Source organism: Narcine bancroftii, chromosome 2, assembly GCF_036971445.1.
Source record: "Narcine bancroftii isolate sNarBan1 chromosome 2, sNarBan1.hap1, whole genome shotgun sequence".
Lineage (NCBI taxonomy): Eukaryota > Metazoa > Chordata > Chondrichthyes > Torpediniformes > Narcinidae > Narcine > Narcine bancroftii.
In genome coordinates this window covers 279,954,397-279,969,723 of record NC_091470.1, presented here as the reverse complement: position 1 = coordinate 279,969,723, position 15,327 = coordinate 279,954,397, and the positions used below count along the sequence as shown (strand labels likewise).

At 37.0% G+C, this 15,327-nt stretch overlaps 1 protein-coding gene across 2 annotated transcripts in view; it reads left to right on the top strand.

The window, feature by feature from the left end:
• Positions 1 to 15,327, top strand: part of mib1 (MIB E3 ubiquitin protein ligase 1) — a 240,612-nt gene that overhangs the window by 100,371 nt on the left and 124,914 nt on the right. For both annotated transcript variants that reach the window (XM_069921103.1, XM_069921102.1), the window contains exons 10-12: positions 2,179 to 2,286; positions 6,766 to 6,963; positions 8,850 to 9,001. In XM_069921103.1, the coding sequence (XP_069777204.1) occupies positions 2,179 to 2,286; positions 6,766 to 6,963; positions 8,850 to 9,001 (458 nt within the window). The remainder of the gene's footprint in view (positions 1 to 2,178; positions 2,287 to 6,765; positions 6,964 to 8,849; positions 9,002 to 15,327) is intronic.

Below are 15,327 nucleotides of genomic sequence, written 5' to 3'. Positions count from 1 at the left end.
GCCAACTTGTGGGTTCACTCTAGATAGAGTTATCCTCATCTCAGCCATGGCTATTCGGGTGAGTTCATCAGGGGAACGTGGACACTTGCTCCTAAATAGTCTATATGAACTATGAGTTTTCAATTTTATTAGCTTCAGCACAATCTTGTTAAATTGTGTTTAGTTATGTTTAGTTTAGGTATAATTTGTAATAAATCCGATTTATTAAAGCTTTGCATGTTTCCTACCACTGTAGTTTTGCAGATCATTCAGATCCTGAGCACCTGCCCTTGGAATGCCTGACAATCTTTTGACAGGTTGTTTTATAGTGTATGTATAGTAGTTTTAAATAGAAAAATTTTTAAATTTATGTTAGTTCAAAGTATTTCTATTTTAAGCTTAAAGGTAAATAAAATGAAAGAAAATAAACCACGCGTCTGCATTTTTTTAATCAAGACTTCCACCCCTATATCCAAATAATATGAGGACAGGCTACTTGAGTTTCATTACTGGATCAAGTTCTCCCTTGAGATTGGTTACATCAGCATTTGATCTCCAGTTTGAATGAACAGATGTGGGAGTTTGAGATAAGGTTGACCTGTAAGGAGGATGTAACCAATAGTCTGATTGCAAAAACATTTTTAAATTAATTTCTTTTTGTGCTTTTCTATCTATCTGATTAGTTCAATTAATATATTTCTGAGTACACAGCTTTCTTCTATACTATTAAATATCAGGCCATTTTTTTTACTATGTACAAACTTGGTTGTATTCCCTGTATTTAGATCTAAATAATGTATTTACTTTATACACATGCACTCACACAGAAAAGCAAGCAACTCTACTATATAGAATATCTTCTGTAAGAAATATTTGGTAATTGAAGCAAATGTGGCATATCAGCAATTGAATCAGTTTTAGATAGAATTTGACACTTCATTTTGGATTTCTTGAGTTTCTTCTTAAGGAACCAGTATGCCAAGTCGAATGATCTCAAATGTCTTAAATCCACATAGTTTACATTGAAATTCATTATTCTCAATGACACCCGTGAATCTTCTGTAAAAAGTCTGGACATTAATTGGACAACTGCTCCTTTGATTAATCTAGGTTGATAATCTGTACACAAATGTTATTGATAAAATTTGAATAAAAAAATATGAAAAGCTTAAAAACAGTTACATTAATTTTTTTAAAAAAGGTAAATTATCTGAAAGTTAGGTCTCAATTAGAATAGCACCTCTTGTTTGAAATGAATGAAATTACTGGTAGAAAAACAAAAAAGCTACAGATACTGAAATCTTGAACAGACAATGAGATATTGAAGCAACAGGGGGTCACGTAGTAGAAATGGTTGAGACCCTGTATTGAATCTCATTAAAAGGTTCTGACCCTTGATGTTGACCAACTATTTCTGCCCTCGGAATTACTGGCAGATTCATTGCCAGGATTTCCATGCTTATCTCCTAACCTTGTTTATCTTGCTCTTTTTCTCCTGTTCTCTTATTCAGCTCATCTTTAGCTATAAATAGTAATATCAAATCTGTCTTGTTCACTCAGCCCATTGATTGAAGAATTTCTAAAATCTCTTTCTATTTATTTTCCAGCCATTGCTCTTTCTTCTTTTCTAAACTTTGTTGTTTTTGTGTCTGGATTTCTAGCTTTGCTTCTCTCCTTTCTGAATCTATACTCTCATTTCCAATACCTGCCATGTTGTTCAAACCCTTCCTTTTGAACAGCAATAACATTATTTTGACAGTATTGTACCCATCACAAGAATGCAAGGTTCTATTTTACCAACTGTTTAGCCAAGCTTTTAGCTTTGATTTCATCTCTCATTTCTGTAAGCAAGTGTCTGGGAATGGAAATAATCTATTAATCATATGGACCATAATACCTGGGTTGTTTCCTCATTACTTCATTATTTTATGTTATCCTCATCCTTAGTTCCAGCAAACCAATGTTAGGTCTGAACAGTACATTAGGATTAGCTACCATGTACTTGTTAAATTATGCATTGCATGCACCTTCCAGTCTCTGACTATTTGAAGGATATTGTTGCCATACAATGCTTGTGCCTTGGCTTTATTACATTTACTCTTTATATCTCTCCAATAAAATTTGCATTCCCAAGGGACTGAGCGGTGTTTGTGGACTTGAATGGTGGAAAATTGTTTTTTTTTTGTTTTAATCTTGCAGGTGAATGGTCAGTGTGCAGGACACACTGCAATGCAGGCGGCTAGCCAGAATGGACATGTGGATGTCCTGAAGCTTCTTCTAAAACACAGTGTTGACTTGGAAGTTGAGGTTAGTGTTTCTGGAAGATATAAATTGTTCTTGTGTATAACATTGTTTTCTAGCATGGACTTTGAAGTCAGATCCTAAAATGTTACTGTTGGTGCACTATGACTGTGGAAGGAATTTTCAAATGATATGTTGTACTTCATAGTTTTGCATGCTTGAAATAAACTTAATATACAACAGGAAATCACAAAAATGGGTTAAATCTAAAAAACAGTATGTGATAGGAACATTTTTAAGGTGATTTTTGTGATCAGCAGCCCAAAATCCATAAAATGCACCCAAAAGTGTTCAGGAAGCAAAATCCACGATGTCCAATGTAGTTTGGCTGAGGAAGAACCAAATGTCATAGTTTGCTGGTGATATTAAATGAGGTGGAATTGTTCATTTGATAAGAATATAAAGAGAGTGCTATACGCTTCATGGCTACAGCCAAGGCGACCTTCACCAATGAAATTTGATATTTGTTCATTTTAAAACTCGTGTCCCCAATGTATTCCAGAAGTCCTGTGGAAAATCCACTTTTGTAAATTTTTTTTAGAATGTCCCCCAGGTTTTCCCAGAAAGATCTTACCTTTATACGTAGCCAGGTGGAGTGGACAAAAGTTTCTGAAATTTCTGGCTTTGATTTCGTGGAAGTCTGACTCCCAATTAAATACCACATGATGGAATATGGAATTGCAGAGTTGCATTCCCCTGCAGAAAATCACTTACAATCTATGGAAGAAACAAGACACATTTGTTAAGGTGTGGGGACCTTACTTGAAATATATTGGCATACAGTAGCAATCTGTCTCAGAAGGGAAATTAATATGATCAAAGAAGTGGGACATGGAGCAGGCGACGCGTTTCTTCCAGTTTCGTTTTGAGGTTTTTTTTAAACTTTCTTTTAATTTAATTGTATTAATATAATTTAATTGTAATTTCAGTTGTACGAAAGTGGGGGGGGGTTTGTGAGGAGGTGGGGGGGGGGATAAATACAGACTCCATGTTACATGAATGTTAAGACAACATTATATGGTTTGTTTGAACTTTACGAGTCAATGAAAATTAAAATAAAATATTCAAAAAAAGGAGTATAAAGAGAGGTTACGAAGAGGCCTCAAAGGGTAATGGATAAGTTAAGTGAGCAAGTCCATAGCAGATAGAATATAATGTGGAAAGATGTGAGGATACAAAATAGAAAAACAAGTATTTATTAAATGGTGAAAGACTGGGTAGTGTTGATGTTCAAAGGGCCAGAGTATGCAGATGATGAAAGACAAATAAATGCCTTTAAGAGGATTTGAGTGCAGGACTAAGGAAGTCTTGCTATTCTTTTGCTCTTAATATATCTGTAGAACCCCTTGGGATTTTTCTTCACCTTGTCTGCCAGAACAAGTTCATGACTTCTTTTAGGCCTTGTGGTTTCGTTCTTTCGAGTTGAATTCCACAAAATTGTCTGAAAGTCCAACAAGCATGGAATTATAATTAATGGTGTTTTTCACAAGGTCCCAAAAAGCACAACACAATACTTTTGAAGTGTAGTCATTGTTGTAATTCAAGTTCAGGTTTATTATAATCTGATTGTGCATGCACAATCCAATGAAACAACTTACTTCTAGACCATGTTGCACATAAAAACACACAATGCACAGGACATGATCACATAAATAATCAAAATATATTTAAATATTTTGGGTTGATTTGCATATTTATAGGATATTGTTCATCAATTCAGCCTGCAGAAAGAAGCTATTCCCCAGCCTTGCAGTCATGATTTTGATGCTCCTGTACTACCTCCTTGATGGTAGTGAGTTAAGATACTTTGCGCTGGATGGAAAGGGTCTTCTATAATTCCTTGAGCCCTATTTCGACAATGGTCCCGGTAAATGTCATCATTAAAGGAAAGGGAGTCCCACTGATCCTCTCGGCTGTTTTAATGATTGTCTGTATGGACTTAATACCATACCAGATAATGATACAGCCAGATAGGTACACTCAGTTGTGCTCCTGTGGTACAGTAGCCTTGCCTCCTTAGCTTCTCATTCCTAATTAAAGAGGAGGTTTGTGAGTCCAGAAAAGGTAGTCAAGGAACTTTGTGCTCTCCACTCTCCCCATGAAAGAACAGTTAATGTATAGTGAAGAATGGTTGTCCTGAAGTTCGCAATTAGCTCCTTGTCCATGTGAGACTCAGGTCATTCTCGCATCATTTACAAGCCTTTCAACCTCTTCTCTGTCACCCAAATCATCATTATTGCTGATGAGGCCAACTACTATTGTATTATCCACAAATTTGATGATTCTGTTAGAACAGAATTGGACAGTGAAGTTGTGAGTCAGCATTGACAACAGTAGCAGGCAGAGCACACAGCCTTGAGGTGGGTCTCAGTCATAAATGACTTTAAGATGGAGATAGATTTCATGCATGTTGCATGATGTTTCTTTCCTAATCAAAATTGAAGGAATGTCTCTTTGAGGCAGAGTACTGCACTTTCGGAAATTGGAAGTTGAGGGGCCCATCTTGCCTTGTAAATATGCTTCTTGCCACCAAACATTTAAGTTCTCATTTCATATTGTTCTTGTAGCCAAATGTGGTTTAAGTGATGAATTAATACTTTTCCTCATTTAAAACACTGAGTGTTTTGCTGAAACGATGAGTCACAATAATCTTTTGTTGGCAATATGATTCAGGCATATATTGTATCACGCATGAAATAGAAGACCGCTTGGCCCATATAGTGTGCTTTAGTCAGGCCCTTCACGTGGTTTTATTTCGGCTCATTTCTTTGATTTTCTAGTTATTTTTGTGAAGTATATTGGAATATTGTGTGTAATTAAATTTTGATGCTAGCATATACTAGATGAAAATGTCTCTTTCAATTTTTAGCTATCCCACTTTGATTCTTTTAAGATACTACCTTTGGTTTGCACTTCACCTGTCAGGAGAAAATATCTATTTTATTTGTCTTCTTCCTTATCCCCCAAATTTTCAGCTTCAGAAGAAGACATTATATTTGTTTTTGATTATTATTTAATATTTCCCAACTATGGTTTTAAAATGTAATGTCTGTATCCCATTTGTTACAATTTTTATTATCTAACCATTCTTTACACAGTTGTACAACTTGCACAATGATGCAAAGGATCATATAGAAACATCTAGTAATCTAAACCTCAATGCTTTTTCTTTTGCCCATGTGCTCATCAAGACAATAATGCATCTTATTGTCTTGGAGCTGTATTCAGTATAATGGCTCTATTCTTACCAGATTATTATCCTTAATCCTATATTTTTAAAAAATCTATTTTCTCATTGTCATTTCTCATCAGTCTTCTCTCTGATGATGTTCCACTATTACAGTGGGAATTGTTTTGGGTAAGCCATATATTTTTCCGTAGCTAGCTAAAACGAATCAATATTGTTTTCATTTTTATATATTTTTCTCTTTTTAATTAATAAAGTTAACAAGATTATTGATTTGTCCATTTTTCTGTTTACATGTTGCTGATTCAAGATGATTCAGAAATTTCTTGAATATATGACACAAATTCTTTCTTTTAAGCCTTGCTTGATTAAATCCACAGTCTATATTGTGGAGATAATAATGTGTAACATGAATTAATCAGTTATTTCCGTATACTGTATATTTTGGCGTATGCCAGCCTTCAGATAAGATGGGTCCCCATTTTCAGCCTCATTTACATGGTTTTATCATATATTGGGTGCATAAGACAACCCCCCCCCCCCCCCCCAAATCGTGTTGACTGAGCTGTTGGGCATGGTCAGATGGTGGTTGTTATCATGGAGACTCCAGCAAAATGATGGAAGTATGAAGCAAGTTTTAAGTTAAAAGTCATAGAATGGCCAAGTTGTAGGTTGGGTTATTTTTGGTGTTTCAGGGTTGTTTCATATGCCAGATCTACAGCGAGCAGTTTTTCTTTTAGTGAATTTAAAGTCTAATTTTTATATCTGTAGTATAAGATTACCCTGATTTTTGAATATATTTTTAGGGTTTCAAGCATTGACTTGTACGCCAAAACATTTGAGTTTTCTGCAGATTTTCTTGTTTTATTTTAAGCAATTAGATTTTTTTTAAGGGTATTCTATATTGCTCTGTATTTGTTTCATTGGGACAACTCCTAAATAGATAAAAATACAATTTTGAAAATGTGGTAATAAGCTTTGTGCCTTTATTTGTTTTCCTGCCTTTGAATGAAGGCATTCATTGGAGTGTGTGGCAAAAATCTTGGTGCTTTTTGTAAATTTCCATTGAGAGCGCAAAAATTTATTGCGGAAAATCTTGAAGTTTTTATTGAATATCAAGTGACGAGGTGGTTCTTGTTAGAAATCAAAGAAGAACATTCAAGAAATGGTCAAAATGTACTACAATATGTTTGAAGAAGGTGATATATGAAATCCTAGTATTTTGAAGTTTTTTTTACATATTACAAGAGGCTACTTAGCAAAGCTTACTGTGTTTTATTTTTCTCTGTGTGTTAAAGGATAAAGATGGAGACCGAGCAGTTCACCATGCATCTTTTGGGGATGAAGGAGCAGTTATTGATGTCTTGCACCGGGGAGGAGCAGATCTAAATGCTCGGAATAAGCGGAGACAGACTCCATTGCACATTGCTGTAAATAAAGGTCATTTGCAAGTTGTTAAGACTTTGCTAGATCTTGGATGTCACCCAAGCCTCCAGGTAATGAATGCATTGTATTGTCTAAAGCCCCTTTCACACTTGCAAATGTCCCAGATATTAATGGCCAATTGGCCTAAAAAGTATCTAGTGTGAAAGGAAAATCTTCTCAACGCCAGTGTGAGATGACATCATCTCACGCTGCGGATTGACTGCCTTCAACCCTAGTACAATCCTTGGTGTCTGCAGATGCGTTGCAATCAGGAAAGTGTAGAATGGGCAATTGCATTCTGGGAAAGAAATTACCCAAATTTCTGTGTGAGTGCAGGAATGTGAAGGAAGAAAAAATTAAAATGAAGGTATAAACTTGCCATGGGAAAGTTGCAGCGGGGGGAGAGAGAGAGAGGAAATAAATAGCAATAGAGGACAATTTTTAAACAGCGTGGGAAAGTTTGTAGCGCTATAAGCACACAATTTATAAAGACTGTGGGGTGGAAAGCAATGGTGGACCTGACTTCCCAGAATGCCATGCAGCAGAGAAACCCCTCCATGAGTGCTCCATGCATGCAGCCTTTTCTCTGCAACACGGAATTCTGTGAAGTTGGGTCTGCCATTGCTTTTTTCCCCACAGTGTTTCTATATTGTGTCCGATAGTGCTACCAACTGTCCCACGCTGTTTAAATTGTGCGCTATAGTGCTACCAATTTTACCACATTGTTTAAAAATTGTCTGCTATTACTATTTATTGCTAGCACTTTCCCACGGCCCCTTATAAAGGTTTATATTGGTCGCCACAACAACAAGAGACTGAAGGGCTCATACTGTACTGTACATAAAGCTTATTTTTGTTATAATTAGGCATGATTAATTTTGTTCAAATATAAGATCATAATATATTGAGCAGGATTTAAGGCAGGTCCACCATCGCTCAACGTGTCATGACATCCCCGGTTGAAGGTAGAATGGTCCTAACCCTCGGAGATGGCTCCTTGCAAGTGGGAACCCATGCAGTGTCCCAGTTAAGAGTGGTCAAGTGTGAACAGCAAAAATGCCATTCCTATCCTGGGACACTGAACAGCCAATTTAGTGGGAAGCAAGTGTAAAAGGGGCTTAAGTGTTCAAATAGAAGTGTATATGATTTATGATGTACCATTTTTACTTTTAACTTCTTAGTGTTTATTGTTGAGCTATAGTTGTTTAGTCATTATTGTCGAACTATGATTGATTTTAAAGAAAATGAAATGAATTTTGAGGATTTTTAAAAATAACATCATATCATTATTTCAGCATCTGATTAAAAATAATGCCATGGAACAATAATCAAAAATAGTATTCAAAGAGACAGAAATTTAAAATGTAGTTCTTTATCAGCATTGTTTAGTCCTCGTGTATGACTTCATTTATGCCATCATTTTATGTGGGAATAAACTGCAGATATACTAGGTTCACCTTTATACATATTCCAAATTTATTTGAGCACTTTCATTAGGTTTTACATCATTTTTCATTTAAGCAATCTCAATTTAAATGTAAAATTCTTGGTGACTTTGGAAGTTTATTTCCTGATTATTGTTTTTCATGATACCTGTAAAGAATATTCTATGATTTGTTAATTTATTTATCAGTGGATAATCATAGAGCATCCTTTTTATCAGGGGACTATTATGAGCAAAAAAAAATTGACTATATTTAGTTTTGAGACATTATTCAGCAAAAATGCTCTTTAAGTGTTGAGGAATTTTGTTTTGTAATTTTTTTTCTATGTTTCTTCTGGAAAGTTCAATATACCGACATTTTTTTGAGGGGTAAAAAAAACAAGTCTAGATTACTAAAAACCTTGAAGTCTCCTTTGAAGAAAATATTTTCACAGAAAATGAACTTTTTTTCATGTAGCTTTGTTTTTACATCTATACAACATTCAGAACATAAACCTCTTATTATTTCTGCAGGATTCTGAAGGTGATACACCTCTTCACGATGCAATAAGCAAAAAACGGGATGATATGCTCTCGGTGCTGCTCGAATCAGGTGCAGATGTAACAATCACTAACAACAATGGTTTCAATGCTCTTCACCATGCTGCACTACGAGGAAATCCCAGGTATGGCTATTCTGAATTATTGATAAATGGAAATTCTGAACATTTCAGAAATGGCGACCCTGACTTTTCATAACTTGCACATTTCAGTCTTGTTCTGCTAAAATCTAAAGATTGTAGATAGTTTACCTTTTATTTTTCTACTTGTATGCAACTCATTTTTTTGTATATTATATTTAATTGAACAGTCCAAATATATGTATCCCAGCTTTCTCTAATAATTTTCATAGCTATAAATTTGTCAAGTTGAGATAGGATTTTTAAATGTTATCATGTCGGACAAACATGTTAAGTTGGTGGATGGATTTGAACCCTATGCTTTTAACCAAGCAGTCTTGGATGCTAGTTCAATGCACTAAAGAGGAATTGCTTTTCTTTTCAAGTAATCTTTCAACAAAGTGTGAATCTGTTAAAATGCAGCCTTTGGAGCATTCCATTTCTTTTTCTGTTGGTTGCCAATGGGCATCAACCTCCGTGAAATCTCTAACTTTTGAGCAACATTTATTTCATCAATCAAGCAGAAAAAACAGTCAAATTTGAATTAAATTGGAATCCATTTTAGCAAATAAAACTGAGCATGCTCCCAAATCAATTAATATACATTGGGAAGTCTTATTAATTATGCCCATGTGCTTACTTTTAAGGAGCCAGGAAAGAAACTGAGTCTTTTGGGTTTATTTAGTGTGGTATTGAAATATACTTAGGCCTCATTAAAAAAAATTGTAACATTTTCTGACATTTTGCATATAGAATAGTTTGTGTCATCTGAAGATCTGGCAATGTGCTTGATGTGTCGGAGGTCTTCAAAAGTGAAATTTTGTGAGTACAGAGATTGTGTTCCTGTTAAAATTAAGGCATAGCTAACAGGTATAAGGAACTTTCATTTTCAAAAGATGTTGAGACCCTGGTTAAGAAAAAAGTTGATGAATAGCAGGTACAGGCAACAAGAAATAAATGAGGCACATGAGTATGAGAAATACAATAAAATAGTTGAAGGAAATTAGGAAAGCTTAAAAAAAAGGCATGAGGTTGCTCCAGCAGACAAGGTGAAGCAAAATCCCAAAAGCTTCTACAGATATATTAAGAGCAAAAGGATAGCAAGGGACAAAATTGGTACTCTTGAAGATCATCAATGCATAGAGCCAATAGAGATGAGGATCTTCAATGGGAATTTTGCATTGACTTGGGGGTCAGACACTGAGACACTAGAAATAAATAGGCAAAATAGCAGAGAGGTCATGGAGCCCATACAAATTGGAATGGAGGCAGTTCTTGCTGTCTGGAGGGACTGACAAGATAATCCCTCAGACCTTGAGAAAGGCTTCTGCAGAAATTGCAGGGGTCTTAGCAGAGGTTTTAAAACATCCTTGGTCTCAGCTGAGATGCCATATGATTAGAGGATAGCTAATGTTCCTTTGTACAAGAAAGGGTCTAAGAATATTCTGGGAAATTATAAGCCAGTGAGCCTGACATCAGTCATGGGTAAGCTGTTGGAAAGTACCGAACAAAATTGGATATAGAAGTACTTGGCTAGATAGGGACTGATCAGGGGTAGTTGATATGGCTTTGTGTTTGGCAGGTCATGTTTAACCTGCTTTGTAGGGTTTTCGTGGAAGGATACCATTGACAAGTACCTGTATGAAAAGTTGATCATAACGGTTCAGTTGCTTGGTATTCAGGATAGGTAGTATATTGGATAAGACATTGGCTTTGTGGGAGAAGTCAGAGCGAGGTAGAAGAGGATTCCCTCTCTGATGGGAGGCCCATAATTAGTGGTGTGGCCCAGGGATCGATAGTGGGTCCATTGTTGTTTTATCATCTGAATCAACAATCTGGATGGTAATGTGATAAATTGGATCAGCGAATTTTCAAAGATGCTAAGATTGGGACTGTAGTGGACAGCGAGGATGACTTTCAAAGTTTGCAGTGGGATCTAGATCAGCTGGAAAAATGGATATGGTAACTGGTAGGGAACTTTGAAGTGTGGCAAAAGAGGGATCTGGGAATACAGATACACGATTCATTGAAAGTAGTGTCACAGGTACATAGGGCTGTAAAGAAAACTTTTGGCACATTGTTGTTCATAACTCAAAGCACTGAAAAGTTGCGTGTTGTATTGAAGCTGTACAAGACAACGGTGAGGTCAGATTTGGAGTGTTGTGCACAGAAAAGATGTCAATAAGATTAAAAGAATAAAATTTGCAAGTATGTTGCTTGGATTTGAAGAGCTGAGTTATAGGGAAGGTTGAGTAGGTTAGGACTTTATTTTCTAAAGTGTCTGAGAATGAGAGGAGACAATAGAAGACTACAAAATTATGAGGGTTCTTTCGTCCAGGTTCCTTGCAGTTCGGCATGGGCGATCATGTCTCTTCATCCACCACGGTCTCTGACCTTCCGAGTTGTAGTTGTTGCCTCCCCTGTTTCTAAACATGATGTTAATGAGGGTATAAGATTAATGTAAACAGGTTCTTTCCACTGAGGCTGGGTGAGGCATGAACTAAAGGAAATGGGTTAAAGGAAAAAGTGAAATATTTAAGGGGAACTTCTTTACTTAGAGGGTGGGGGTGAGAGTGTGGAATGAGCAGCCAGCAATGGTGGCGGATGTGGGTGTGATTTTGACATTTAAAAGTTTGCATGGGCATATAGATGTGAGGTGTGGGACTCTTTGGAATAGTTTGGCATAGACTGGATGGGCTGAAAGGCTTATTTCTGTGCTCTACTGTGCTGTGGTTCTAATTCTTATCAGTCCATTTTTTTTTCTGAAAATTACTGTGGATGTGAGGGTGCAGGTAACAGATTCAAAGGATTCAAGAAGTGACGTACCTGGACGTGTATTTGTAGAAAAAAGTGAAAGTAATATATAACAGCATGCCTGCACAGAGGTATCAAGAACTACTGAATGTTAAACACTGTACCTCCCACCCCTCCCCCAATGTTCAGACATAGTACATGGGTTAAGGAAGCTGTCCAACAATCCTACAAATGTACAAGTTAAACCAAGTGAACCACAAGAGAGAGCCACCCACCTAAAGCACACATCTCGTAATTGGTCCTCCAGCGAAGCCCACAGATTGAAGCCAGGAGCAGGCTCATGGTATCCTTAATTACAGAGAATGAGTTTCATGTGTGCTCATTTTTATGCACATGTGAGGTCGAGGCTGGCCCCGGTATTGACTCACATGTGTTCAGGTTAGGATGTAAGGTGATTTTGGCTCTGGGTGGATCTGATATTCATAGACATGAGGGAAGTGCCATTGATTTATTTTCCCATCTAACCTCTTCTTCTGGCTATCCATCCCATAGGATGATGGTTCCTTTCAGTCATTTTGTGGGGTTTGATATGAGGATACACCATTCCTCAGAAATCAACAGCGTGTGTGTGAATGGATTTAAGTGGGTAGGGGTTGAACAGATCCAGACTCACCCTCATGACATCCTCTCCTGAACCTAGTGGCATGGTGAGGTCCAAGACGGCTGAGGGAAGTTCTGTTGCAGTGAATGGCTAGACCAAGCTTCGATGCTAGGAATGCCTTTTCTGCGCTTCATGGCATGTTTGATAGATGGATGTTGACCCGACAAGAGGGTTCGCCTGCCCTTTGACAGGTCTTGTTTTTCATCCTGCAGGGTGTCTAGCCACCCTCTGCACCAGGCAAGCCATCCAACCAATGAGATTACAGTTACTCTAATGAATGCAGAGAAATAGTACAGAAAATTATTGGCCACAGCTTCTGCTGAGATACTGTTCAAGTCATTTTTTCATTGTTATGGTTATTTGTCTGAATGAGCAAGAGCTCAGTGGCAGCTGGACACTGACTCATGGGAACCAGGTATCAGAACCAACATTCAAGAGGGTGCTGAGGGCAAGAATAGTTCCTGAAGGGCCTCGGACGCTGAATGCTGCTTGATCATATCAGATGTTTAGACCTCGAGCTCGAGATGCCAAAGAATCAGCCAGGAGTATGTTGTTGCAGAAGCTTCAGGAGTGCTGGAGGCGAAGCCATGGACACTTGGTATTTCTGATGGAACTCGCTTGTTTCACTTTCCCCTTTTGTTAGGGGTACCAGGCAGTGCTCATGCCTTACGGCAGTCAAAATTTAAAGTATATCACATATATTTTTAATGTATTATTACGTGACAATAAAATAAACTCTGAGATGTCCATTCTTTTGTCAAATTGTGCTTTGCCAAGCAGTTCCTGACACATTTGTCTGCATTAAAGTTGGAGGACAAATGCATTTCATTATTTATTAGTTATGGCAATAAGATGCACAGGAGATTTTGTTTTTCTTTTGGATGATGAATGGTCATTACGAGTCAATATTAGAAGCACAATTTTGACCTTTATATCCAGATTAGTCCCAATTTCAGAAGACTGCTGGGGTTTTTTTTTCAAGATATAAATAGCACAAGAAGCTGGAGTAGGCAGTTGTCCCCTTAGGCCTTCTCTGCCATTCCATAAGATCATGGATGAGTTGATTTTGACCTCAAAGCCATTTTCCTGTATGCTCCCCAAGCTCTTTGCCTTGAATATGTTTAGTGTCCTCCCTTCCACAGGTCTTTCAAGTGGGGAATTCTGGAGATTCATTACTTTCCTTGTCTGTCTTAAAAGAGCAACCTTCTATTGTGAAGCTATTCTTACAGTACTAGATTACTTCAGTAGGGGAAATGTACCAGTGTGTTTTATGTCAGTCTCCTAAATTGTTTCAATAAGGTCACCTCTCATTATCTGTGCACCAAACCTGTTAAACCTCTATTTGCCAACCCTTTCATCTTTCACGTAAACTCTTTTTTTCTGCATTTGTGCAAGGTTGGCTGTTCTTCTTAAACAGATGATTTCATTTTGGTATAATTAGAATTGTTAGAAAAGTACTGCCTTTCAATATTATTTAAGGTTATTTATGGAAATAGATGTTTATCGTCCATATTAAAAATATACACTATTTAACTTCTGATCTCTTTCCTTTATCTGTTAAATCCTTCAGCAAACTTGTGATCTCCTCCAGCCCTGCAATCCTTTTGGATCTCTTGTGCTTTTTTAACCTGTCCACTCTTTCATCCTGATTTTCTTCCTCTTGGCATTAGTAACTACTTTTAGCTGCTTACACCTGAAGTTCTTCCAGTCTCCATCTTGAAAACATTTTTTGCAACAGCATTTCTTATCAAGTATTGCCCATCAAATATTGGTCACTTGAGTGGTTCATATAAAATTTTGTTTTTTTAGAATTCTGGGAAGCTGCTTTTGAGGCATAGTGCAACTTCTAAGATGATATATGATTTTCCAATGTTTGCCACACATTTCATTTTGGGAGTATTCTTCACGAGAAAACTTTCAGGTCACACATTTTTTTGAGAAGCCATTATAAACCAGCCAGATTTATCTGCTCTTCACATAGATGATACTCTCATAGTTGCTTTCAGCAAAAAATTTGCTATAATTTATCTGTTACTTAATGCTTTATTAATGGTGTTACCTGGTTTGTTATTTAATGTCAATATCTGGTGGGAAAGAAAATTTGCTTGCAGCTAAATGTTCTGAATTCTCAGTGTTTTGTGCTGGGTTTGAAGTCCAGATCTGCAATTATTTTATTTTTCTGAAGTGGTCACTGTTGGATGGTGTTATTAGTACTCACAAAGGCTTTCTCATTGCGTCCTCTCAACTGGCTTTTGATGTATTGTAATACACAAAAATGCTGGAGAAACTCAACATATCATTCAGTATTCATAGGAAGCGAAGATATATAACCAATGTTTTAGTCCTGAGCCAATTGTCAAGGTACAAGCAAAATAGCAGCCAGGCACCTGAATACAAATATGAGAGGAAGAGGCAGGGGGAGGAGTATAGGCCAATAGGCAAGAGTCTATGGGTGAGTGGTGTTAGGTCTGCTTTGTTCATGAATGAGTGAGACAAACACCAGGCTGAGTCGAAATCAGGGTTCTTTGTTCTTTATTACCGGATTGTAACACTTGCGACTAACAAAGTTAGCCGGAGAATGCATTCTGCCGTTATCAGCAAAATGGTGATTTTTTATACCCTTGGATACGTGCTTAGAACATCATCATATCATTACTTGTCCAATGACTAAAACTGTTGCTATCCTTTCCCTGCTAGCTTCCTGCCTCTCAATCCATCAATGTCTCTCTTATCTTGTAAGTACAAGGATGCATTCTGTTACTCCTTAGTACTTGGTGACTCCTTCTCCGGTCCCATCTCATGATGTTTTACCTAACAGGAGTACAAGGACACCTCCCCTTCTTGTTACTGCCCTGTACAGGGTAACTCCCTACACATTCCCATCTCATGATGTTTTACCTTACAATCCCTCCTTTGT